The sequence below is a fragment of the Pongo abelii genome, chromosome 9, assembly GCF_028885655.2.
Source record: "Pongo abelii isolate AG06213 chromosome 9, NHGRI_mPonAbe1-v2.0_pri, whole genome shotgun sequence".
Taxonomy (NCBI): Eukaryota; Metazoa; Chordata; class Mammalia; order Primates; family Hominidae; genus Pongo; species Pongo abelii.
In genome coordinates, this window is record NC_071994.2 from 137,100,901 (window position 1) to 137,125,484 (window position 24,584).

General features: G+C 50.9%; 1 protein-coding gene across 2 annotated transcripts; it reads right to left on the bottom strand.

The window, feature by feature from the left end:
* Nucleotides 1-18,831: 18,831 nt before the first annotated feature.
* Nucleotides 18,832-23,688, bottom strand: SPATA19 (spermatogenesis associated 19). Of its 2 annotated transcripts, none has more exons than XM_054525453.1 (7): nucleotides 23,508-23,688; nucleotides 23,273-23,329; nucleotides 22,648-22,779; nucleotides 22,385-22,476; nucleotides 20,698-20,764; nucleotides 20,232-20,307; nucleotides 18,832-19,010 (listed from the first exon to the last, which is right to left on the bottom strand). In XM_054525453.1, the coding sequence occupies exons 1-7, from the start codon at nucleotides 23,583-23,585 to the stop codon at nucleotides 18,946-18,948; spliced, it is 567 nt and encodes a 188-aa protein (XP_054381428.1). In that variant the 5' UTR covers nucleotides 23,586-23,688; the 3' UTR covers nucleotides 18,832-18,945. The 2 variants fall into 2 exon arrangements, with proteins under 2 accessions (XP_054381428.1, XP_024111327.1); XM_024255559.2 differs by having other exon boundaries at nucleotides 20,687-20,764.
* Nucleotides 23,689-24,584: the final 896 nt, after the last annotated feature.

Genomic DNA, 24,584 nt, shown 5'->3' on the forward strand with positions numbered 1-24,584 from the left:
AGTGCCCATTAGTCAGAAGCAGACATATGCCCAGATGCCCCCCTTGGTGTCCGATGTGACCACGGAGGGGGTGGACAAGGAAGTGCCTCCTAGAGGGTACACAGGGGCTCTGAAGGATGATGGACAAAGACATCTCTCACAGCGAGCAGAGGCAGGTCTCACCATGCAGCATCCCCACTGCCAGGGTGGAGCTCCTCACATTGCCTGCCAGCAAAACTCCATCCCATCCATGGATGTGGTGTATCACCCACAGACACTGGCCAGCTTTCTCGTCCTTGCATCCCAGTTGTATCTTGAGGGCAGATAAATTGCCTTGCTAGCTGGGAGCTCTCCAGACCTTGAGAAGCTACACGAGACTTGAGGGAAAAGATGGCCCCTTTGAGGCCAGGGTGTGTGAGCATGTTCTGCACAGGACAGAGAGCAACACAGATATTTGACCACCTGGAGGGTGGCCAGCAGTAGAGTTTCCCAGCCGTGCCCCAGCACCCAGCTTTCTGTTTTGCTCCTTTCTGGGCACACAGCAAGACTGTCCTCGCTCGTAGTGAAGCATGGCCTCTCAGGACAGCGCTGGCCAATGGAGCATGAGTCACAGTGATGGGTGCCTCTTCCAGATCAAGCCTTCTAAGAGGTGTCTGCAGCCCCTCAGCTCTCTTTCTCCTCCCACCATCTAGAGAAAGAGGCAGCAAGGCCCTAGGAACTCACAGGACCATGCAATGAACACTCCTAAGTGCCTGAGTCATCATGGGATGGAACCCCATCTGCTGATCAGAAATGCCACATCCAACTGTTACACGGGCAAGAAAGAAATGTCCATGCTACTGAGTCACCAAAATTTCAGAGCAGACAGTGTTACCTTACCTAATACAGGTGGCCCTCCGAATCTGCAGGTTTCATATCTGCAGATTCAATCAACTGTGAATCAAAAATGTTTTTAAAAAATAACAATATAACAATAAAAATAATACAAATTCTAAAATACAGTATAATAACTATTTCCATAGCATTTGCATTGTATTCAGTATTATAAGTAATCTAGAGATGATTTAAAGTATATACGTGGACGTGCATAGGTAATCTGCAGATACTATCACATTTTATATAAGAGACTTGAGCATCTTTGGATTTTGGTATCCAAGGGGGATCCTGGAACCAATCCTCCTCAGATACCAAGGGACAACTGGATATGCAGTGACTCAAAGTTGGGGATAGCAAGAACTCCTCTGTCAAGGGGCATCATGGTGTCACAAGATAAGCCCTGGATCAGGATTCAGTTCTAGAATCAGCCCTGCCATTAACCAGCCTATGGCCAGAACAGGTCAGGGGACTTCCCTGAAGAAGGGAGGTCCAATCCAGAAGTGTGGTTTTCAAGCTTGTCCCTCCTCAGGGGTGCAGCAGTGGTGTGGACCCAGGGCTAAGTGGACAGGCCTCCAGACAATGCCTCCCAATGGCCAGAATTGCCTGCCCCTGATTGTGAGGCATCTGTGGGCTACCCGGTGAGATTTTTATCTAAGGAAATGAGAGTGTGATGGTGTGCTGACAAGAAGGACACCAGAAGCCCCTGTGCCAAGGGCATCTCTGAAGACCTTTGTGTCTGCCTTGTGCAATCAAAGCTTTACCCTCTCTTGTTCCCACTTACCCCAGGGTCCCCAGTGGGTCGTGTCACAGAGCCTGAATGCAAACCTGGCTCCCTGAAAACCGGATCTGAGCGTGCACTCAACCTGTCCTCCCAGCCCTGAATGCAAACCTGGCTCCCTGAAAACCGGATCCGAGCGTGCACTCAACCTGTCCTCCCAGCCCTGAATGCAAACCTGGCTCCCTGAAAACCGGATCCGAGCGTGCACTCAACCTGTCCTCCCAGCCCTGAATGCAAACCTGGCTCCCTGAAAACCGGATCCGAGCGTGCACTCAACCTGTCCTCCCAGCCCTGAATGCAAACCTGGCTCCCTGAAAACCGGATCCGAGCATGCACTCAACCTGTCCTCCCAGCCCTGAATGCAAACCTGGCTCCCTGAAAACCGGATCTGAGCGCGCACTCAACCTGTCCTCCCAGCCCTGAATGCAAACCTGGCTCCCTGAAAACCGGATCTGAGCGCGCACTCAACCTGTCCTCCCAGCCCTGCCAGTGAGGGTCACTGGGCACCTCTCAGAGAGAGAGGGGAAAGATAAAATGCACGCACAGAGCAGAGGCCCCAGGGTAGGCCAGACATCCTCCCTCTGCATCTCCCACCTGCAGGGCTCTGCTGAATCCTATGACTCTGCACCACACACAGCATCTTCCCTTTGATGCACATGACGAAGCTGAGGCTCAGAGTGATATATGACCTGCCCAAGGTCACACTGCCAGACAGCACAGCCAGAAGGGCAACCCATATCTGGCCAACTCCAAAGCCCTTCATGCCAACCCAGTGCCACGTCCACATGCTCTCCATCTGGTCAGTGGAAGGGCCTGGTGCTGAGTTTTCTCTCTGCCCCCTCACATACCCTCCCTGTACTGCCCTTGACCACCAGGACGGAAAGGAGCCCCCTCCCCCACAACCACCAGGAGCTGCTCTAGAAAGTGGTGCCTATGGCTGGGCACAGGGATGGCCCCGGGGTCAGGCGGAAGCCGTTCTTTGCTGCCCTGGAAGCGGTGGATGAAGCACGCAGACCCATCTGCCCTCTAAGGAGTGCTCAGCACTTTTCACGTGTAAATATCTCAAATATTCACTATGCTTTAAAGTAAATGTGCATATTTTTATTTCTTGGTATGAAGCCATTTTGAACATTACCCAGGGAATCTGGGTTAACCACCCTCTCTGCTGTTTGCCTATTTGTGTTTCATTCCTTCCTTCCTTCCGTCCCTCCCTCTTCCTTCCTTCTTTCCCTCCTTCCTTCATATTTTATTTAAATGTTTTGTCACCCTAAATCTCCTCTGATATCAGTCTGTTTAAGTGCTCAGACTAGGTAAGCTAATTATAATTGCAAATTTCCTGGATAAAGAACATAAAACATCATTTTAAAGTCAAATAATTATTTTATTGTCCTCTCTTTTATATTGCCCATTAGTAATTAGAAATCAAGATTTAGTTGAGAACAGGAATGCCCAGTACTAATGAGGAGGATCACAGTTTATGGAACACAGTCATGTGCACAGACTTTTTCAAGGGTCACCTCTGTGGAGTGGGCCTCAGGGCAGCTGTCATTATCCCCATTTAACCAGTGAGGAACCTGAGTCTCAAATATATTAAGTTAATTTCTTGAAGGGATACAAAGTAGCTTCAAAACAAATAAAGTTTCCTCAAGACCCCTTTGCCCACAGCTCTGTGGCCAGGCCCCAGGGCTGGTGAGGGGTAAGGGCCTGCCCCTCCCCCCGGCAGGACTTCCCCAGGCACAGGAGCCAGCCCTCCTTCCTGAGTCCCTCCTGCATCCTCCAGGTCTCCTCTTAACCCTGGGCTCTCCTCTCACATTTAGTTGACAGAAAGTGAAATTAGAGGTTGTTGTTCATAACGTTAACAAAGACCAATTCTTCCCAAACACCAAAAAGATGGAAGAACTGTAATACTGAAATTTTTTTTTCTTAAAACTCTTCCAACAAAGTACTCCAAGGGTTGCGTTGTCATCTTGAAAGGGCATTTAATGTGTCTCCGTATTCTAGGCCCCTCACCCTTAGCCTCTAGATGGAGACACCCCGCACCCCGCTCCCACCTCCTCTGCTCTCCACACCACTCGCCCACAGGCAGGTCCAGCCCAAAGTCTGGAGGAAGAGCAAAAAAGTTTTAACATCAGAATCCTCCAACACATGACTTATTTAGTGGCACTGAGTAACATGAGGGTGTATTTCAGTGTTTGGGGGCAAAGATTGAACTTAGAAGTTGGCTTGTCTTGGAATATTAATGTCAGAGGTGGAGATGGAAGGGATGAGGCAGAGAAAGCCAGAGAGGGAAAGAGAGCTGTCTCCTTCTGTCAGGCGCGAGCTCTGGAGCAATAGAGATATACTGGGAGTTCAATTTCTGTTTGCCTGAGCCAGGGAGAAAATCTAATTAAATATGGTGTCTGAGTTTGGAGAAGCCAGGATGGGGCTGGAATATAAAGTGTGGCAGCTACCCATAGATCAGAGGGCAATATTAATAAACCCACAGAAAGGGACAGCAGGATCCGCTGGTGGTATTGATAAAATGCAACGCAAAGACAAAGCAGGCTGGGGAATATTGCATGATAATGCCGTTAAAAGCGCACCAGGGACGCCACCCCCACTGCAGTGGACCTGGGACTGCTGTTCCAGGAAGCTGGTGCATGGCGGCTGGTCCCCTTCCCTATTCCTCTTTCTCCTCCTCCTCACCCTGACTCTGGTCTCACCTCTGTTTCCCACAAACGTGCGAACTCAGCATCAATGAGTTTTCCGAGAACTACTGCAGCCAGGATATGAGATGAAGAATTAACAAGAGGGATAAATGAGTCTCCATTTCAGCAGAGAATGTTTGGAGAAGGAAGAAATCATAAAGGCTGCAGAACTCCTTTCTTTGCAAACTTCCAGAAAGAGCTGGTTGCACATCCAGCTCAAATAGAGGAGGGTCTTGCATGGAGGCTGAAATGTCTTTTGAAAGACATTTCCACAGAGGTCACTTGAAGGCAGCCCTCAGCCTCCATGCAAGACCCTTCTCTATTTGAGCCTGATATGCGACCAGCCCTTTCTGGAAGTTTGCAAAGTGCTAGACACTCGCAGAATTCCCCAGCCCTCTGACACTCCAGACCCAAAGCAGGAGCCTTGGGGACGTGCAGTTTTCAAAGAACCCTCAGAACTCCTTGAAGGTGCTGGAGCACAGTTCCAGGGTGAAATCCCTGGGAACCAGCGGGCTCTTTGTCATAGATCTTCTGCCCTCTCAAGAGCTGTTCTCGAAGGGGTTGGAGATGGGGGGCTTTTCCTGATGGGCAGAAGCACCACCACTGCATCCCTCCCCACCATGCACCCCAATCTTTCTCAGGGCCCCCATCACAGTTGCAGTGAGGCTCTCAGATCCTAGCTGAGTTAACGTCATTCTTTTGTCATCTGTACTTAATTGCCATCAGCTGGTATGTTATGATTTCGCCTGATTTTCCTAAGCTTTCTGTGTTATAGCTAGCATCTGCCTAGAGTATTTTCAGCAATTTTTATTGTGTATTAGTCTGTGCAGTCTATAATGCTGCATTATTTCCAGGGACTGTATGTGTGACCATAATAACAGTGGCTCTCGAGAAGTCCATTTCTGCTCAGATCTGATTCAGCTTTGAATCTATACCTCGACCTCCACATATCCTACCTCCACAGATAGTAGCATCCTCTTCTTTGGAAGTGAATTTGTATCAGAATGTTTCTGTTGAAGGCCAGCATGCGCTTGCTGTGTATATTCATCCCTCTAGTCTCTGAGCCTCCATTTTCCAGTCTATTGAATGGGAATAATAATAATTTCACCCACTCTGGATGGGCTGTGAGGATCAAGTGAGGTAATCTATAAGGAGAGTGTTCTTCAGGTTCTGAGAATGTTGTCTGATGCTTGCCTGAAGAAATGGAAATCCATTCAACAATCAAGAGAGGCCTAATTATTGTGATAGCAGCTTGCATTGGTATTGTGCACCCTAACTTCAAGCGGCCCTTATCAAACATGTCGTTTGACCTTGACAATATCTGATGAGGTCTGGAGGCACCGTTTCATTTTACAGATGAGAAAACTGGATTACAGAGCCCAGTAAGAGATCTTTTCAGATGCAAAGATGATCCTGGCCACTGCTTTAAACTTCCACCTTGGGAAAAGGGCAACCTGGAATCCTAATTGGAGCCCACAGCCAGCATCTCCTGGCCAGACTCCTCCACACCTCCTCCTGGGCAATCGGCCCTCACTCTCCACACAGCTGCATTGCCTTGTCCTAGGGGCTTAACATCACTCAAGTCACACTGCATCCCATCCCCTATATTCCCTTGCTCCCTCTGCTGCAGCCACGAGGGTTGATTCTTTCACAGACCAGGCCCACCTGTGCCTCAGGATTTAGCACATACTCTTCCCTCTGCCTGGAACCCCCTTCCCCAGATATCTACAGCTCACTTCCTCATCTCATTGGGGCCTGTCCCCAAATGTCACCTCCTCAGCAAGGCCATCAGTGACCACATTCCATAAAAAAGCAACTGCCAGCCATCGTCTCCATGCTCTGCTTTACCATTCTCCAAAGCATAGAGTACCACGGCTTTCTATCTATTAGATCAGCTCTCTCTAAATGTGGTGCCCCTCCCTCCACTAGAACCCGAGAGCAGGGAGGTTCTCCTACTCGCCACTATAACCTCAGAGCTTATAAGAGCGCATATATGTTCCTTGGCTTATTCAATAGTTCATTATATAATTTTTTTCAATGAGTTTTAGAGAGATTAAGTCACGCATCCTTGACTTGATTACACATTTAGGAAGTAACAGAGCTGGGACCTCAAGTTCAATGTTTTCTACCATATGAAAATCTAAACTCTGAATAAATACAACTCAGGGTGACCATGATGTAGAGAAGACTCCCATGTCAAATATATCCTGCAATGACCGAGGAAGCCATTTCCCCTGCAGACACTCACTTGTGTCCCGGAACACTTCGGGGCAACTTGAGGTGGGAGAATCAGAGGGAGCCAGACCTGCCAAACTCAAGGGACCGTGACCAAGTGACCCACATGTGCCAGGTCCCTCAGGAGCAGCTGGTGGGCAGGCTCTTCTTTGAAGGAATTCTTATCCCTCTTTGCCAAGCACAGCTGTATGAGTGGCAGATTTGCCCATTCCTGCTCTTTTTGTACCCAGATCATGAAGGGCTTATTCTTAGCAACGGAGCAAGCCCATTGATGGGGATCATGATGCTGAGGGTGAGACCTGTGGATGGCAGAGAGAGCGAGAGACAGGGAGAGGGAGAGAGAGAGGGGGAGAGAGAGGGAGAGAGAGAGATGGAGAGAGAGACAGAGATGGAGAGTTGGCATCAAAAGAGACTGAGACATGAGAGAGAGAGAGAGACAGAGAGAGAGCACCACACGGGGGAGGAGATCTTGCGAAGCTACTCTTGCTGGTCTTCCTCTTGGTTTTCATGCCCCCTGGAAAGGCCTTTGTGTTCGGTACTAAGCATATACCACAACTCCAAAGCCTCCATCCTGAGGCTATTGATCACTATAGGAACGGTCACCACAGTGATCTTTCAAGAGATACTTTCTATGATCAGGGTTCATTCAGAGGACACTTCTCACAGCCATGACAGCATTCCATCCAGGGAACGGGACACACTGTTTGCGACTGGAGCAAGCCCACTCATGGGAATTATGATGCTGAGGGTGAGACCTATGGATGGCAGACAGGGAGACAGAGAAATAAATGGAGAGATAGCATCAAGAGAGACAGAGACAGAGAGAGACATGAGAGACAGAGAGAGGGAGGAGAGGAGGTGGAAGGGATGCTTCATGGAAGGACGGAAGGATTAGGAATGCAGGTAGGGTGTCACATTAGCCTGGGTCTGAAAACATACATGTAAATCGGTTGGCTTTTTAGTGGGGTGGCTCAGGCTACATTGAATCAGTTCAACCTTTATGGAGACCATGAAGATGGACAAGACCCAAATCTTGCCCTACAGTATCTTACAATGCAGTGAGCCTGACAGGCCCATAAACGGCTGGAGGAGGAGGGTGGGGAGGCAGAGAAGAAGGGTGAACTATTTTTAAACATAATATAAAAAAGAAATTATGCTAAACATATAGACAGTGAGACATCTTAATATATAGACAGTGAGAAGAACTTAATCTTGCTGGGGAGCTGGAGGCCAGGAAAAAAGAGGACACATTTCACAGAGGATGTGGCATTTGAGTTGACTGCGAAGAGGCATGCGGAACGGCATTCCCGCCCGAACAGCTGAAGACTTGGAGCCTACGAGGAACAAGGAGGCCACGGGGCAGGACCCACAGACTGTTGCAGAAGCATGGGCCTCATCTGTCTGGCATGGATTAGGTGAACTCGGAGACGTCATCTCATCATCTAAAATAACTCTAGGGAGTATGGCCTGCAGAGATTCCATGCGTCCAATTCCTGCACATTGGCGGCTTACTGAGGACAGGAGTATGTTTGTATTCCAAACCTAACTTACCCGTGCAAACCCTTGAGGCTCCTGGGGTTGGAACTCTGAGGGGTCTCAGATTCAGAGGCTTGGCAGGGAGGCAGCTTCTGCCTGCACTGTCGCTTTCCCTCTCCTGTTGCCGAAAGGAAATGATACATTTCTGCCCATCAGGAATTTAAGTTTGTTCATCGGCAACATTCATTCTGAGTCTTCTCCCTGCTCCTTCAAAGCTCTGGGTGGTGGATGTCTCGATGGAAACAGTTTTTCTATTTTAAAACATTCCCCAAGAGTAGGAGTGAAGAAAGAGCTACGATCCCTCTGGTGTTGTACTGATCTCAGCAGCATTTATTGAGGCACTTAACAAACGTGCAGAACACTGTTAGAAGCTCTGTGTGCAACTGCTCTGTCCCTGCCATGCAGGTGTTGTTATCATTCCCATTTCACCTGTGAGCTTAGAAACATGAACAGGCTTGTCCAAGGCCACACAGCCGATCCAAGGTTTAATGACTCAACACAATTTATTGAGTGTCTACTATATGCCAGGCACTGGGTGGTTCCCAAGGTCAGCCCATCTGGGATCTGTGGCACAAACCCAGCCTGAGGATGGAAGAACAGGCAGGCCTCAGAGGACTGGACAAAGAACAGTCTAACACCATGGTCTTGGCCAGACCCCCAGGCAGGAGGCAGTGAAAGTATCAAACCATAACACCCTTCCCAACTCCAGTTCCTCCCAACAATTTTGGCTCAAACCAACTCTGGGTGGTGAGGGGCTCTAACTGTCCCATTTTCTAGAGGGGTAAGCCAGACACACTGAATAACTCGCCTCTTCTCTTTGGAGAAACGGGGTGCATCAGGGGATGGAGGCATAGATAACATGAATGACCACCAGCTCTGCCCAGAGATGGTGCTGCGGATTTGCATGCAGTGCCTCACCTAATACCAACACTGAGAGGAGGACATTATTAACTCACAGATGGAAAATCGCCATGTGGAGAGAAGTGAAGTGACATAAGCATTGCCACACAGCTCGGCAAAGGCAGGGCGGCACGGACACGGTCCTGTGGCCCCCATTGCTTTCCCCTCCCGTGGCCCCCATGACTCCCTAGACTGTTGGCCACAGGCCCTGAGAAAGGGGGCCAAATGGTGCTAACTCAAAGAAAAGCACCCTTTTCTTTCATTTTATAAGGCATCATTTGACCTTGAGGCCCAGGGGAGTAAAGTGTGTGCACACGTGCAAAGGCACACATGCCCTGTGTGCACGTTTCTGCAATATGAGTGGTGACATTGTCCTGAGGCTCAGGGAAAGACCACACCCATGCTGTTGGTTGGGTCTCTTCCCTGTAGAAGGCAGGACCAACCCCTTCAGAAAGAAGGTTAGATTAAAGCCAAGGGATCCAGGACCAGGGGCAGGGGGTGCTTAATGGGCTCAAGTTGGGTGAGATTACCCACTACCTGCTCAACCAAATTGTTTATAACTTGTGTCTCTCTGTTTCTCTCCTTTTTGTTAACTCTCCTGGACCAAAGCAAGGCAGAACACCTGGGGGTGGTCACAAGTATAATTAGCAAAAGATGTTCCAAAGACCAGGTGAAGGGCAGCTGAAGTAAGCAGAATGCTCTCCTGGTGCTGATCGTGGAGTTGCCAAGTTCTCTTCCACTGAGAAAAACAGCATGCTTTATCCTTGTGCATCTAGACCCTGGCCTGAGGACAACTGTCTCAGAATCACTGGGATGGAACTGATAAAAATGCAGGTTCCTGGGTTCCATCCCAAACCTACAAGACAAATGAATCAAGGTGGTATCCAGTTGTCCACATCTTTAATAAGTACCTCCTGGAAGGGAGTCCCATATCCAGGAAGGTTGGAGATGCTCCACTTTGCTGCAGCCTTTGAGGAAGTAGATGCAGGACCTGGGTCCCGAAAGGGGGTTCCACAGCTCTGGGACTCTGATTCATGGTGCTGCTCCTTCTTTTGTCCACCCCTGCCCTTAGGGTCCCCTGTTCCATCCCTCCTGCAAGACATCCTAACTGACTGAAGAAGCCCCGAGGGGTGTGCAGGCACAAACTGTGGCTTTGTGGCATGGCAAGGTGAATCCACTTCCCCAGAAGTCAATACCAGTCCCCGCTGCAACAGAGCCCAACCTCACTTCTTCCCTCAGAATAGAATAGAAGGTCTACTGTCCACTGCTCACTCCCAAATCCTGGAGTCAGTTCTGCCCACGGTGGGTAGAGAAACCTGTCCCCACCGGAAGAACAAGCACAGGGCTAGCTGCAGGAGCTAATGGGGGTGTTCTGGTAGCTTGTGCACAGGGCACTTGGTGGAAAATGAGCAATCAGCAGCTGGGGCATGAGTGGGGGGTGGGAGGGCACCATCCAGAACCTGGCAGCCTGCACTACTAGATCAACAGCATCACCTGCTGGCCACAGGATGCCACACCAGCCTCCTCCCAGTCTAGGCCTCAGAGAGCCTTCCCTCAGGGGGCACAAAGACACAGAGAAGCCCCCTCCTCAGAATGCCAGGAGTCCTTGGTCCAGCAAAGAGGGGAGCCCCTCTTTGAAGCCCATAGAGCTAGGACTCTGATTCTCCTTTGAAAATATGCAGACCCCACGTTGACCAAACATGAATCTCTGACAGCACACCCCCCTCCTACACTGGCTCCCAAATGCACACCTAATATTTTTATTTTTCCTAAATGTTTGTCCGTGGTTCCCCAACATCTTTAGAGGCCCTCATAATCTTTTCCCTTCCAGTATAAGCTCCTAGAGAGCAGTGACTATTTCCTTTTGGACTGACTAGATCACCGACTCACATTACAAAAGGCTTAGGAGAGTGTTTTATGAACGTGAAGACTAACAGCCAGCAGTCATTGGTGCTGGAAAGGGCTGTGCTATGGCTGGTGCCTCTTCCCGTGTATAGGAATCCTCACAGCTACCCTGTACTGAGGGTCTATCAAGTGGCATGTGATGCCCCGCTCTACCGGGATGCTATCTCACTTCACCTTCACCAGGACTCCAGGACACAGAAGCACAGAGAGGTTAAGCCATTTGCTCAAAATCTCACAGCCGCTAAATGGTAAAGCCAGGATCCGAGGCCTGGCAATCCGAAGATGGACGCCGTCTTAGCAGTTATGCTACACTGCCTCCTAGAAGCCCACATGGGCACACACGCTGCTAGTAAGCACATCCTCCTTGCTGAAAGCACGCCACAAGCAGCTGCTCACTCAGCCTTCCCGCCTCCTCCTTAAAAGGCAGAGACTGCTGTACCTGCCTTTTTCCCTGGAATCCTGCTCACGTACCAGGTTTCCCTTGCACGACCCGCTCAGCCTTCATTTTCGGGACCTCCAGGCCCGCCCACAAACAGGTGCCTATGAAGACACAGAGAACGAGGGCCCTGAAGGGCGGAGGAGGCAGAAAACTGATGCGAGCACTAAGAAACAGCAGCAAAAGCCCACGCAGTCATTTACTCCTTCCACAAATATTTACTGAGCACCGATGTCACGCACCGTGTCTGGGGCACTGGGGAAACGGCAATAAGGGAGGAGGCGCATTCTAACAGCCGCGACGGTCCGCGGATAGAAGGGGGCGACTGACCTCGGAGAGGGCTGGGAGGGCAGCTGCGGGTGTGCTTTCTCCACTCACCGCCCGCCCCGCGAAGTCCTGCCCTGTCCTCCCCACCCCGATCAAACCCACTGGTTGGGGACCTTCGGGCTGCGGACCTTGTTGTGGTCCAGAGGCCCAGAGAATAAGCTCGAAGGAGGCGGACGGGGGAGGGCAGTGGGTCTGGGAGCGAGCGGGGACGGGCGCTGGGCTGCGGGGGATGCGAGGCTGGGGGTGGAGAGTAGGGCTGGGGGGAGGAGCTGGGAGAGGAGCCTGGGACTGCGGGGAGGGGCGGCGGGAGGAGCCCGGGGCCACAGTTAGGGGAGCGTCGCGGGCGAGGAGGAGGAGGGGGAGGGGGAGGGGTTGGGGATGGGGTGGGGGAGGGGCGAGGGGGTAGGGGGTGCGGGGGTGGGGGAGGGGCGCGGGGGTGGGGGAGGGGCGCGGGGGTAGGGGTGCGGGGTGGGGGAGGGGCGCGGGGGTAGGGGGCGCGGGGGTGGGGGAGGGGCGCGGGAGTAGGGGGTGCGGGGGAGGGGTGAGGGGGTAGGGGGTGTGGGGTGGGGGAGGGGCGCAGGAGTAGGGGGTGCGGGGGTGGGGGAGGGGAGCGGGAGTAGGGGGAGGGGCGCGGGAGTAGGGGGTGCGGGGGCGGGGGAGGGGCGAGGGTGTAGGGGGTGCGGGGTGGGAGGGGCGAGGGGGTAGGGGGTGCGGGGTGGGAGGGGCGAGGGGGTAGGGGGTGCGGGGTGGGGGAGGGGCGCGGGAGTAGGGGTGCGGGGGTGGGGGAAGGGCGAGGGGGTAGGGGGTGCGGGGTGGGAGGGGCGAGGGGGTAGGGGGTCCGGGGTGGGGGAGGGTCGAGGGGGTAGGGGGTGCGGGGGTGGGGGAGGGGCGCGGGAGTAGGGGGTGCGGGTGTGGGGGAGGGGCGAGGGGGTAGGGGGTGCGGGGTGGGGGAGGGGCGCGGGAGTAGGGGTGCGGGATTGGGGGAAGGGTGGGGACCCCGAGCCGCCCGGTGCCCTGCTCCGGTTCCGGCTGGCTGCGGCAAAGTTTCCCAACTCGCCGAGAGCAGCTGCTGCGTTCTCTTGCCTTTGTTTTTCCCCTCTCAGGATGGAAAATGAATTTCGAGCATCACTGCGGAGCCTGCCAAGTAATCGGAAAACATGTCGAACACTGCGTCCGGCTGCCGGGCGGAGGCGGGGTGGCCTCCCGGGTCGAGGTTCCCGGTCCCTCGGGGCAGGGTGGTGCCGCGCCCTCCCCAGGCCGGCGGGCGAAGGGAGAAGCCGCAGAAGCCCCTGGGCGTCGGGCCGGGGGTCCCTCGGGCCCGTGGATGAAGTGGGTCAGTGGCCGTCGCACCGTCCCCGGGTGGTGTGGGCGCCTCGCCCGCGCTGGCCGCTGAGCCCCGAGGGGGCCTGGGCTCCCGTGGGTCACCCTACTCCGCGGCCGCGCGGCGCCCTGATCGGGGGTCTCAGGCCCCGCTGGAGCCCGGGGCGTCCCTGCCCGCTCCACTCCCTCCCGCGGCGCACCCCCGCCCTCCGCCTGCCCGTACCCTGCTGGCCCCCCGCCAGGCAGCCTCTCCGGCCTCTGAGACCACCCGCCCGGGTTTCATGTCCCGGTTTGGCTGGGTGTCTAACCTCCGCCTCTAGAGATGGGACAGAGCCCCACCCCACCTCGCAGTGGACACCCCAGGACAGTGGCTTGGTCTTCACAACACTGGGTGCGGTTCATGGAGCAGCACCTCGCATTGCTCCCTGCAGTGACCCACGCAGGAGGCCGCCTGCCCTGGTGGACGTGGGCACACCCTCCCTGTCTCTCTGGTGTGACTGTGCCTGGACGAGTCTGTCTCACATGAGACCCCCCTGTCTCTGTCCAGAATTAGCAAGGTCCTATTAGGAAGTGACCTGCAAGACAGAGACAGGCCAGCACCGCACATTGCCACCACCACCAAGTAGTCCCTTGATAGACCTCCACCTGTGGCCTCCTGGACTGGCTCCCCGCCCACCTGCCACCCCCAGCTCTCACCTCTCCCCTCAAAGGATCCATGACCCACAAAGCCTTGATTAGCTCTTTCAGCTCCATTTAACTACACAAATGGCTTGGTCACAGCTGACTGGTCCCAAATTTGCCAGTGATTTTCTTTTAATTTACCGTAGCTCAGTCCCCCTGTAATACAGGTAGAGGAGGCATATTTGTTCCCAACCTCCCCTCCTGGGGTTAATCATGCACAGAACAAAACTCCATTTGAGCCACTTAATGATTTCATTTCCACCCTAGGTTTGAAGGAGCTGTGGCTATAATACTAATGTGGGTCCCTCTCTCCCCAAACTCCAGATGTGCGCGAGAGACAGACAGTGGGAGCCTGTGGGTGACTCAGCCATTCCTGCCTGGCTGCTGGCCTCCAGCACCTTCTGCAAGCCGTGTGTTCCCCCTCTTTTCCTGGGCCCGTCTTCTCTCCCCTGGGAAGCCAGACCTGACCAGCGTGGTGCTCTTCCATGCTTCCTCCCCCGGGTCCTCTGCCAGTCTCATGGGGTTATTTTGCACCCACCTGTCACCTCTCAGCACCTGACCCACCTCCCAGCCTCTTCTCCTGCCATTCACCCCATCACACCCCCACCCACCGTACCGGCATTCCAGACATTCAGGCAGCCAGGCCCAGTTCCCTAACCCTCCTCCATCCTTGCAACATGGACTGGACTTTCTCTTTGCCTGGAGGACTCCTCCTTGGTTGTCAGAGCCTGGCGAAAGCCTCCAAAACTCTGCTCAAGCATCACTGCCTCTGGGAATCAGCTGACAATTTTTCTCTCAAGCAGAGAAAATCACTCCCTTCTGTGCTCTACCATTTATACCCTTTTGGCTTATTTTCACACAATATTTCATTATTTGTTTGCAGTCAGCCCTTCCACCCATTTGAGCTCCTTGAGAACATAACAGAATATTCACCTGGGTATCCTCACACAGCACAGGCCCAGTGCTGGGCATAAATGCTCCACAAATGTTCTTGGAACGAATAGGTGCTGTGTGGTTCAGGCATGTGGATGTGAACTGTATTCACAACAACACGAAGACACTCAGAGGCGCTCCATCTTCAGAGGCTTCCCAAACGGTGCTAAAATCTCTACTGGCCCAGCCTGCAGGAGCTGACTCAAAGGGAAGGCCAGGGCACCTTCAGGAAATGTGTTTTTTGTGTGGAAAGGGCACCATCTGGTGGTTTCTAGTGCAACAGCTTCTCAGCTGCAATAGTGGAGAGAGAGGGCTTCCTCCCTTTGCTCGCCTCCCAAGGCCAGCAGGTTCGGAGAAAGGTATTCCCTGCAGCAGCACCATGGGTTCTGGCAAGCCAAGCACCACTCCCTGCCTTCCCAAGAAACCTGAGTGAGCGTTTGGAAGGGCACAGCCCCCTGAGGGCTCTGAAGAAGGCCGGCTTACCTCCTCTCCACCCCTCTCCTCCACTGCCATCCAGGCTGCAGCCATTCCCGAGCAGGCAGGACCCCCTTTCCAGCAGCCTGGGCTTGTGCCACTTCTCTGCCTTCAGTGTTCTCCAAGCTTCCCCTGGACCCAGGCCCTGTGTGTCCATCACCACTGGGACATCTGATGGGGACCCAGACTCAGGGCCCAAGTTGAACTGATCTCCTCAACTTAGGCCCACCTACCTGAGCTCATGGCGGCACCATCCCCCAACTGTGCCCCCTGGACCTTTCTTCTCCCCCAATCCAGGAGCCATGTATCGCCAGATCGCCACTCCCATCTCACACGAACCTGCCACTGCCCAGTGGACCCTTCCTGGGCTCTCTGCTGTCATCCTTTGCCGCAGCCTGTCTCCACGTGTAAAATCACTTTTTGCTTTAACATTCCTGCACATCCTGTTTCCTGTCTCTGCTAGGATAAGGCGGGATCCTTAATAAGGTCTCCACTTGCCACATGGCCCACCCAGCCTCTTGACAGCCTCCCCCCTGCCCCTTCTCACTCCCTCTCTCCCATCTAGCCAGAATAGCCTTTTGGTGTGTCCATGAAGCCAGACTTCTCTCCCCTCTCAGAGCCCTCTCACTTGCTGCCACCCAGGGCTGGCTGCTCTCCTGCCGCTCTGCCTGGTTACCTCCTACTCATCCTCTACTCCTTTGGCCTACCTTACTGGATCATGGAGGCAAAGGGAGGCTGGAGGGAAAGGTGGTGGGGAGAGAAAGTCCAGGTGTCCTGGCCCCTAGGAAGAGTGGGACAGGGGAGGAACCTTAGCCTCTCTCCCTTCCTTGTGCAGTGTCTGGCAGGTAAAGCTCACCACCAACAACAACCGAAGTGATCCATCACCCAGCTCTGCCGGAGAGGGCAGGGGTTAAGGACACTGGCTCTGGCATGAGACCATTTGGATTCAAACTCTGGCTATGCCATTTCATGGCTGGATAACATCAGGAAAGCTATTTAGCCTCTCTGGACTGCCTGTCCCTCATCTGTAAAATGGGGATGATGATTTTAAAATAAAAAAGAAATCTAGGTTCTCTTCTCTGAGTAAGGCAAGTTCCCATTATATGTAGGACTTCACCTTTCAAGTAGTTATGAAAATTGTGACTCACAACTAATGAGTTTGTGTAAAATTCATCTGCCTCATCAAAATGAAAGTTCTACCAGGGCAGAGACCAGGTGGGTCTTATTTACTGCTGTATTCCCAGGGCTGGCTTGGGGTGCACACACAGCATAAGAAAGTGGTCAAGAAAGCCAGGCTGGGGTTCTAGCACTCTCTAGTCAGCAAAGTGACTCTGGTCAAGGTACTTAACCTACACGTTGTGTTATCTCCTCTCTAATAATAATAATACTATCTATGCCAAAGCCTGCTTGACTTAGTGCTTGGATACATTTCAAGTCCTTGGATAGGACCAGGCATATAGAAAGTGCTCAGTGAACATCAGTGGTCATTCTCATGAACACTCAATAAATACTTCTATAAGACTTCTGGGTTCTAGTCTGACATGTAAAGAGCTTGGAAGTCATCACTCTCATCCTAACAATAAGAAAAACTGAATAAATTGAAAATCAACAACTCTTCTTAAATCCCTCAGAGAATTGAGCTCAGAAGGCAAACCACTGACCTGAAGACTGGAAAGGCAGAAAGTTGGATACAGAGACTCACAACTTACTGGACAGAAGACCAGGCACACAAAATTCCACAGGAAACAGTGCTGGGCAGGAAAACCTAAACTACCTAAACTGTAACTGACAAATTGCTGGAGGCTAAGTGTGGACAAGGTTGACTATTAAAAAGTCCAGGGCCCAGTCATTGGGGGGATCCCCACTTTCATGAGTTTTGCCTTTAGGGGCTCTACTAGCTCCTCACAATGAAAACAGAAGAAAATCCCCTTATGTTTCTCAAAGTGGAAGGGGGAAAGTAGCCATTTTTAAATATGTCCAGAGCATTCTGTTCTCCTTAACAAGAGCTCACCCTCAAGGGAAACTATTTTTCCAGGGCCAAGCCAGCCTGGGAGAAGGGAAATACCCAACTCCAGACCCTCCCCTCTAGCCTTCCTGTCTTTCCTAAGGTCAGTGAGGGGGGAAGCTGAGAATCACACATAAAGGTCACAGCCCAGAGGCAAAGGCTCACTAAACACTGAGAACTAATCTTTCAAATATAGAACACTTCCCCTCCCACACACTTATCACCACAATATAGGGTTCCCATATTGTGTTAAATTATTATATAATTATGTAATCCCTGGTGATATAATAACAGGAGATTACAGCAGAAATAACTGTAAGCCTCAGACTCTATTTAAGAAGGAGTCTCTAGGGACACCCAAAGACAACAAGAAAGACAAAGACAAGGATGCCAAAGGAAACCTTAGCCTCTGACATGCTACAAAACCATAAACACAGCCTCCTAGCCAGGTAAACGTACAGCCTCACACTAATGGCCTATTTACTGCAGCTCCTTTTCCTGATAAATCATGTCCTGCTTTCCCCAAGATAATTACAAAGCTTGCTAAAAATATCTATACATAGCTTTATGAGACAACGCAAGTACAGAAACCAGTCAGATATGTTGGAATTATTAGACTGGGAATTTAAAACAGCTATGAAAAATATGCTAAGGGCTCTAATGGGGAAAGTGGACAACACGCAAGAACAGATGGGTAATGTAAACAGAGAGATGGAAACTCTAAGAAAAAAAGTCTAAAGAAAATGCCAGTAATCAAAAACACTATGTAGGAATAAAGAATGTCTTTGAAAGACTCATTGGTAGACTGGACAAGGCTGAGGAAAGAATTGGAGCTTCAAGAAATGTCAGTAGAATCTACCCAAACTGAAACACAAAGAGAAAAAGAAAAGAGTGGAAAAAAGTGAAACATTTTCCAAAAACTGTGGGACAATCTCAAAAGGTGTCACATATGTGTAATGGAAAGACAAGAAGGAGAATAAAAAGAGAGAAGAGTACACACAAAAAAGAGTTTGATTAGTAGTTGAGAATTTTCCAAAATTAATGACAGACACCAAACAACAGATCCTGGAATCTGAGAACACCAAGCAAGATAAATGCAAAAAAAATAATAATAACAATAATAACTATACCTAGTCATATCACATTCAAACTGCAGAAAATCAAAGACAAAATTTCTTGAAAGGGAAAACAGCTTATCTATAGAGGAACAAGGATAGAAATTATATTCAGCTTCTCCTCGGTTACCATACAAGCAAAATGAGAGTGGAGTAAAATATTTAAGTGTTGAAAGAAAAAAAGATTGCCAGCCTAGAATTCTGTATCTTGCAAAATTACCCTTTCAAAAGAAGGACAAATAAAGACTTTCTCCAACCATCAAAAATGGAGGGAAATTGTCACTAGTATAGCTACCTTGCAAGAAATGTTAAAAGGAGTTCTTCAAAGAGAAGGAAAAGGATATAGGGCAGAAACTCAAATCTACATTAAAAAGGAAGAGAGCTAGAGAAGGAATAAGTGCAGATAACATAAATGTCTGAAACAAACCAGTACACTTCCCTCAAAAAGTTCTCCCTGCCCCAGCCACAGAGCACTCCTTATGTTCCAGGAACACCAATATTGCCATTGTCACATTGCTGGAATGGCTGCTGTCTGTCTCCTTCAAGGCTGTAAGTCATGTGTCCCCAGAGCCAGGCCTGTGAGGTACTCAGTGTCTGATGAATGAACAAATGAATGGCACAGCACCCCAACCAGCAACAGGGCGGGTTGTTAAATAGCACATCTCTTTATTCGCAGTTCAGCAAGAAGACTCCAGTGCTGACACTGTCGCATGAAGAGCTCACCTGCTGGAGTCTTTCTGCCCAGGTCTGGCCCTTCTTCAGGTCAAGCAGAGAAGGATGTTCTTCTGATACAGGTTGCTGCTGGACCCTGAAGGACTTCCACCTAGGAGGTAGAGAAATGCCCAGGGGACACAGCAGGGAGATGTGGTTGGCCAAGGGGTAGGGCTGATGATGACTCCCTGTAACCCTACTGTTCTCCGCGTTCCCAAAGCTCCATCTAGAGAGCAGAAACCCATGGAAGAATAGACAGTGGTGCATCGGGCAGCTGGAATTGAAGCCTGAGTCTGTTTCTTCCAGCTCAGAAGCCCCTGCGAACTGTGTACCCTCCCAGCACTTCCTGTTCTTCTCTAGTAATATGAGCAAACAATTGATGTGGCATTTACCATGTGCTAGACACCATCACCCCCAAGACAACTCTCCAAAGTAGATACTCTGTTGCAATGAGGAAACTGAGGCACAGTGGCATTATGTCACTTGCCCATGGTGGAGCCGAATTGGAACCCAGCATCTGCTCCCGGGCTTGACTTAAGTTCTGCCTTCTGTATAATGGGCACAACAATGCCCTCTCTTAAGGTTGTTTTTGGATCAAATGATAAACCCTGACAAACTACCTTGTGCAGAAGCTGGCATACAGTAAGTGCTCGATAAATGCCAGTACTGCTCTCCAACAGCCTTCCTGTAAGCATGCTGAGGTCGCTGTGCCTAAATCTCTCCCTTAGCCCCAGAATGGTCAGCACAGCTGTTCACCACAGGCTCAGGGGCTGCATCCCGGATAGCTCCTATGGTTGTTTATCCTGCCATTGGCCTTCCACCTCCCAGGGCCTCATAAACAGCCCCTGTGTGACCACTGGGCCAAGCACAAGGAAAGAGGCCATGGGACCAAAAGTCATATCACAAGTTGGTGGCAGGTCTAAAACCTATACAGCATCACTCCTGATACTACGATCTGTGACTCAAGGTGAGGTCAGCAGACCAGCAGTGACAATGCCCAGAAACTTTTAGAAATGCAAAATTGCAGGCTCCACCACAACCTCCTAAACACGAAAGCCCAGGCCCATGAATAATGGAGAGGCAGTGCTCTCTGACATCAGAGTCAGGAAACCAATCTGAAATTTGACTTCAAGTCCTTCCATAAACTTAAGAGAGGCGTTGCGGGAGCCTAAGACAGCCAGCCCTCCTCTCCCACTACTGGCCCTGAGTGCAGGCCCTTCCCCAGTAGGGAAAAGCTAAGCCTCTTTACCAAGTTCCCAGCTGCAGTGCCCCCTTCCCACTGCCCAGGATAACCATCTTCTCTGCCCAGTTCCTCATCCGTCAGCTCTCTCACCTGTTGCTCTCAGCAGTCTGAGTAGGAGGGTCTCATACTGAAGTCCTGAGCTGAGACATCTGTAAGACGGGATATGCTGCAGGGGACAGAGGAGAAGGGCCAGGTGGAGGGAGGCTGCCTGGTAGCAGAGCCTACCCAGACGACGGCACAGGGGCTGGGGTGGGAGGGCAGGCCATGCCTACGCCGTGGCCGCATTGGGCCTGGGAGCACGGTCATATGAACACGCCCACAGCCTGGAGCCCTTCTGTGCACTGGCAGACACCATGGGGGGCTGGCAAAGCCCTGTCATGTGGAGCACAGAAGACAAGACGCAGCCCTGGGAACTGTGTGTCCCTGCTCTTGATGTTGGCGTACCAGAGACAGCATTGCTGGGTGTGGGCGGGAAACCCAGCAGTCACCCCCACCCTACCTGCCCCCAGTCAGGAACACAAATCAGCCAGTCCCAAACAGCTTACCTTCGTCTCACCTGCTCTATTCGATCTCGCATGATGTCCTCTGTCATCTCACTTGGCACTTGGAAGATACGAGTGTGGCTGCAAAAGGCCATTCGTACATTGGCATACGGGATCTGAGTTTCTTTCTTAACAGGCATAGAGAACTGCTAGAGTTGGGATCCTGCAAACAATGACTCCTGCCCTGACACCATGAACTTTTGAGCTGGTCTCTCCCCCTTGTTGACTCATGAGCACAAAGCTTTTTTTTACCACCCAGGTACGCTTGAGCCCCCAGTAATGCTGAACAGGTTGCAGACTGTCCCAGGGAGAGCCAGGGACACAGAGCTGAGCGCCCTTACTAAAGGCAGCAGGCAGTCCTCTCCTATGGTCAGCTCTTGATGACCTGCATCACCCCACACCCACTGTGGATCAGAGATGCTTCTAGGAAAGCCTACAGCGAGGAAGCTGTGGGGTCCCCTGGGGAGCCTCCTTGCTTTGTTTCATAAAGGGATAGATATATTTCCTGACTACATACTTACTGAAATAAGAGGGGGACACCAAAACCAGTGGGTTGTGGGGGGAGATAGGCAAAGGCTTTTGGTTTAAAATCTTTGTAGAAAATCCAGAGTGGAAAAATTATATTTTTTCCTGTAGCCCGTCTCAAAAGCTTAAACCTAGTGTTTTTAGACAGCCAAGATTTTTAAAATATTGGAAGATGATGTGTGTGTTATCCAAACCAAGGAGCACAATGTCCGCAATTCCGTAGCACAACCACATCAGGCACAGAAAAGCCTGGATTATAATCAACAACATTTATGATTTTAGGGGCCTCAGAAGGCTTCCCATCCAAAAAAACTCTTTCCCAGGGAGCTCTCAGATCACACCATGTTATTCCTTTTGGTTATGAAATTACTGTGCATTTGAGTCTTCTTAAAAGGCAGATGCCACTAGAAGGGGTAAGCACATGGAAACCATTTCTTGAGAAATGGAGCCTTCTTGATACAACAGATCAACACCCATGATGCGGCAGGGAAAGGAGGAAGACAGGAGGAAGGGGAGAGGTCTCCTTCAGGTTCCCAGAGGACCAGTGTAAGCCCTCAGTCCCTCTCCTGGGAAGGGGTGGCTGATGTGCTCCAGAGACCCCCAGTGAACACAGGTGCAGGAAAGGAAATAGGAAAGCCTCTGTCTGAAGAGTGATGGCTTCAGGCCAGCTCCCTGGGCCTCGTGGCTCAGCATCTGCAGAGCCAAGAGAGGCAGTGGGGATGGCTGTGAGCTGGCAGCCACCCGGGACGCTGGCGAAGCCACCATAACCGAGTGCAGAATTCTAGCCTCGGGCGCTGGAAAGCCTCCCCACACCTCAGTTGCAGATGAGAACTTTGGCTTTTGCATTTTAAGAGCTTATTTTCTTTTAGCTCTTTAAAGTGCAGCCACTTCTGAGCAACTCAAGTGCAAAAATAACAGAAGTCTGAAATGTATTCAGAAGCATTTAAGAAATGGAGCGCAAGCCCAGTTTCCAACCCCTCAAGTCATTTAAAAATGTAGAAAAGAGCTGGGCTTTCAAGATATCAAGAATATTCCCTTAAGACCCCAAAGCAAGGCTGAGGAATTTGTCAGCCAAAGATGACATCTCTAGAGAAGAGCATCTGCGGGTTCGTGAAGAGAGGGGCTTGCGCATCTCTCCCTCCCCTTCCTTCGCCCAGGGCAAGTGGGACACCTTACCTCCATCTTATGAACTGGATTCGTGTTCTCTCCTCTAGGACCTCTTGGCTCTGGTTTGCCAACAAATCAGACTTAGAGAGGTGGTGCTTCACCTGGGAAATCCAGAGGGTCCATGTGATTCCTGCCCAGTGTGGCCCCCAACTGGGCTGGCACAGAGCCCAGATGAGCACCTCACCCTTGCCCAGAATCATTTACAGTGCACCTCCCACCTCTTCCCGCTCCCTCACCCCCACTCCCAGGCAAGGTCTCAAACTCTCAGTTACCACATCTCTGGTCACGTGGATGTCCTGGCCATGGGTGGGAGGGGAGTCAGTGGACATCTTCTCCCTTATACCCTGGGAAGGGTGGCTGATGGACAGCTTTTCCTTTATGCCCTGAGAAGCCTCTTCTTCTGTCTGAAAGGTGAGGAATTCCCTCTGAAAATGTCACTCTGCATCCAACCCTGGGTCTTCTTCTTCTCTTCCTTCCCTTTTATTCATTCTCCATCACAACTCACACACCACATATTCACACACATACACTCCTTACCTCGCTGTTCCCACAATAAGCTACTTCCCTGTAAAGTCCTCGGAACTCCCTAAGTCCCTGGCCCTATCCGAAGGTGTTCCTGAGACACCCTTGAGCTGGGAAGGATGCAGCTGAAACCCTTAAGCCAGGATGCTTGAGAAGCAGGATGGCGTTAGTGGTGGTGCTAACACATTTCCTACCAGGACACAAGCCACAGTGTCCTCCAGCACATGTGAAGAAATTAGACTCAAATCTAGGAAGGGTGTCTGGCAATGAACTTGAGTTCCAGTTCCATGAAGAAGGAAGTCCAGATCCCCACACCCACTGAGACCACTTCTCTAGGATTTTGGATACCCTGAGTCATAAAGAAATCTTACTCACTTTTTTCAACCAATGATGTAGTACAGACACAGCCTCGCTTTCCACAACGTCAATGTCCTGGAACAAATTGGCAAGTTGGTGACCTCAGAAAACCTAGAAACTCAGCTCTTCCCACCCACCCCCCACAACTGTTACTCAAAGTTATTTGTAAGATCTCTCTGAAGTGCAGCAGGGTCCCAGAGGGGGAGAAGATCTATGCAAAATTATTCCACATGACTACCACCAAGCTGCTTACCGAACTGGTTATTGGTAGGAAGGGAAGCCCTACACCTTTCCGAGCAAGAATATACACAATCCATGTCGTAATTATCATCTTTGAATGTATACCAGGCCCCCTTCTTGGCTCCCTCCTTCCATTGAAGCTGCCTGAGAACTCCTATGGGACAGGAAGGTCATTGAAGGGAGGTGTCCACCTGATTGGCTGACCCACGATGATGTGACAATGGCCTCCCTTTGAAAATGATGTATGTGAGTATAAATGCAGTTGCCAAGAGCCCCTGCATTTCGGGCTCTGGGTGCACTGCCTATGAGTTACCCTGCTTCAAGGAGCAGAACCATTGAATAAAAGATTGCTGTCTAACACCACTGGCTGACCGTTGAATTCTCTTCTTGGGAAAGCACTAATTTGGGAGCTCACCTCAAGGCAGGAGGATGGGGTCTGGAGGCAGCAAACCTAAGGCCAATTCACACTGACTTCCTAGAACTAAATGAAAAGGAAAACCCCAACTTTCCATGCCCAAGTAACAAAAAGACCAGAGGCTACTCCCTTTGCAACCCTCTCCTTTTCTGCATGGCAGATGAAAAACTGAAAGTATCTCTGATTGCTCCCCTCCCACAACCAATCAGGCTGGTTGTGGGCCAGGTCTTCATTTGCATAGAGATATAATTTTATAACTTCACTTCAGCCTCTGATTGGTCACTTTCCACAACCAATCAGACTGATCATGAGCCACTACTTCATTTACATAGGGTATATACCAAGTAACCAATGGGAAACCCCTAGAGGGTATTTAAACCCCAGAAAATTCTGTAACCAGTCTGCTCCCACCCTGTGGAATGTACTCTTATTTTCATTAAATCTCTGCCTTTGTTACTTCATTCTTTCCTTGCTTTGTTTGTGCATTTTGTCCATTTCTTTAAGACGCCAAGAACCTGAACACCCTCCACCAGTAACAACCTGTCCTGCAACAACTTGTCATGTGCTCTTGACCTAATCATTAGTCCCTCTGGTCTGAGTTTCTTTGTCTTATACTGAAAGGGATAAAGTTGTGTCTCTAGCTTTCTTCTAACTCTAATATTCCATAAATTTTCC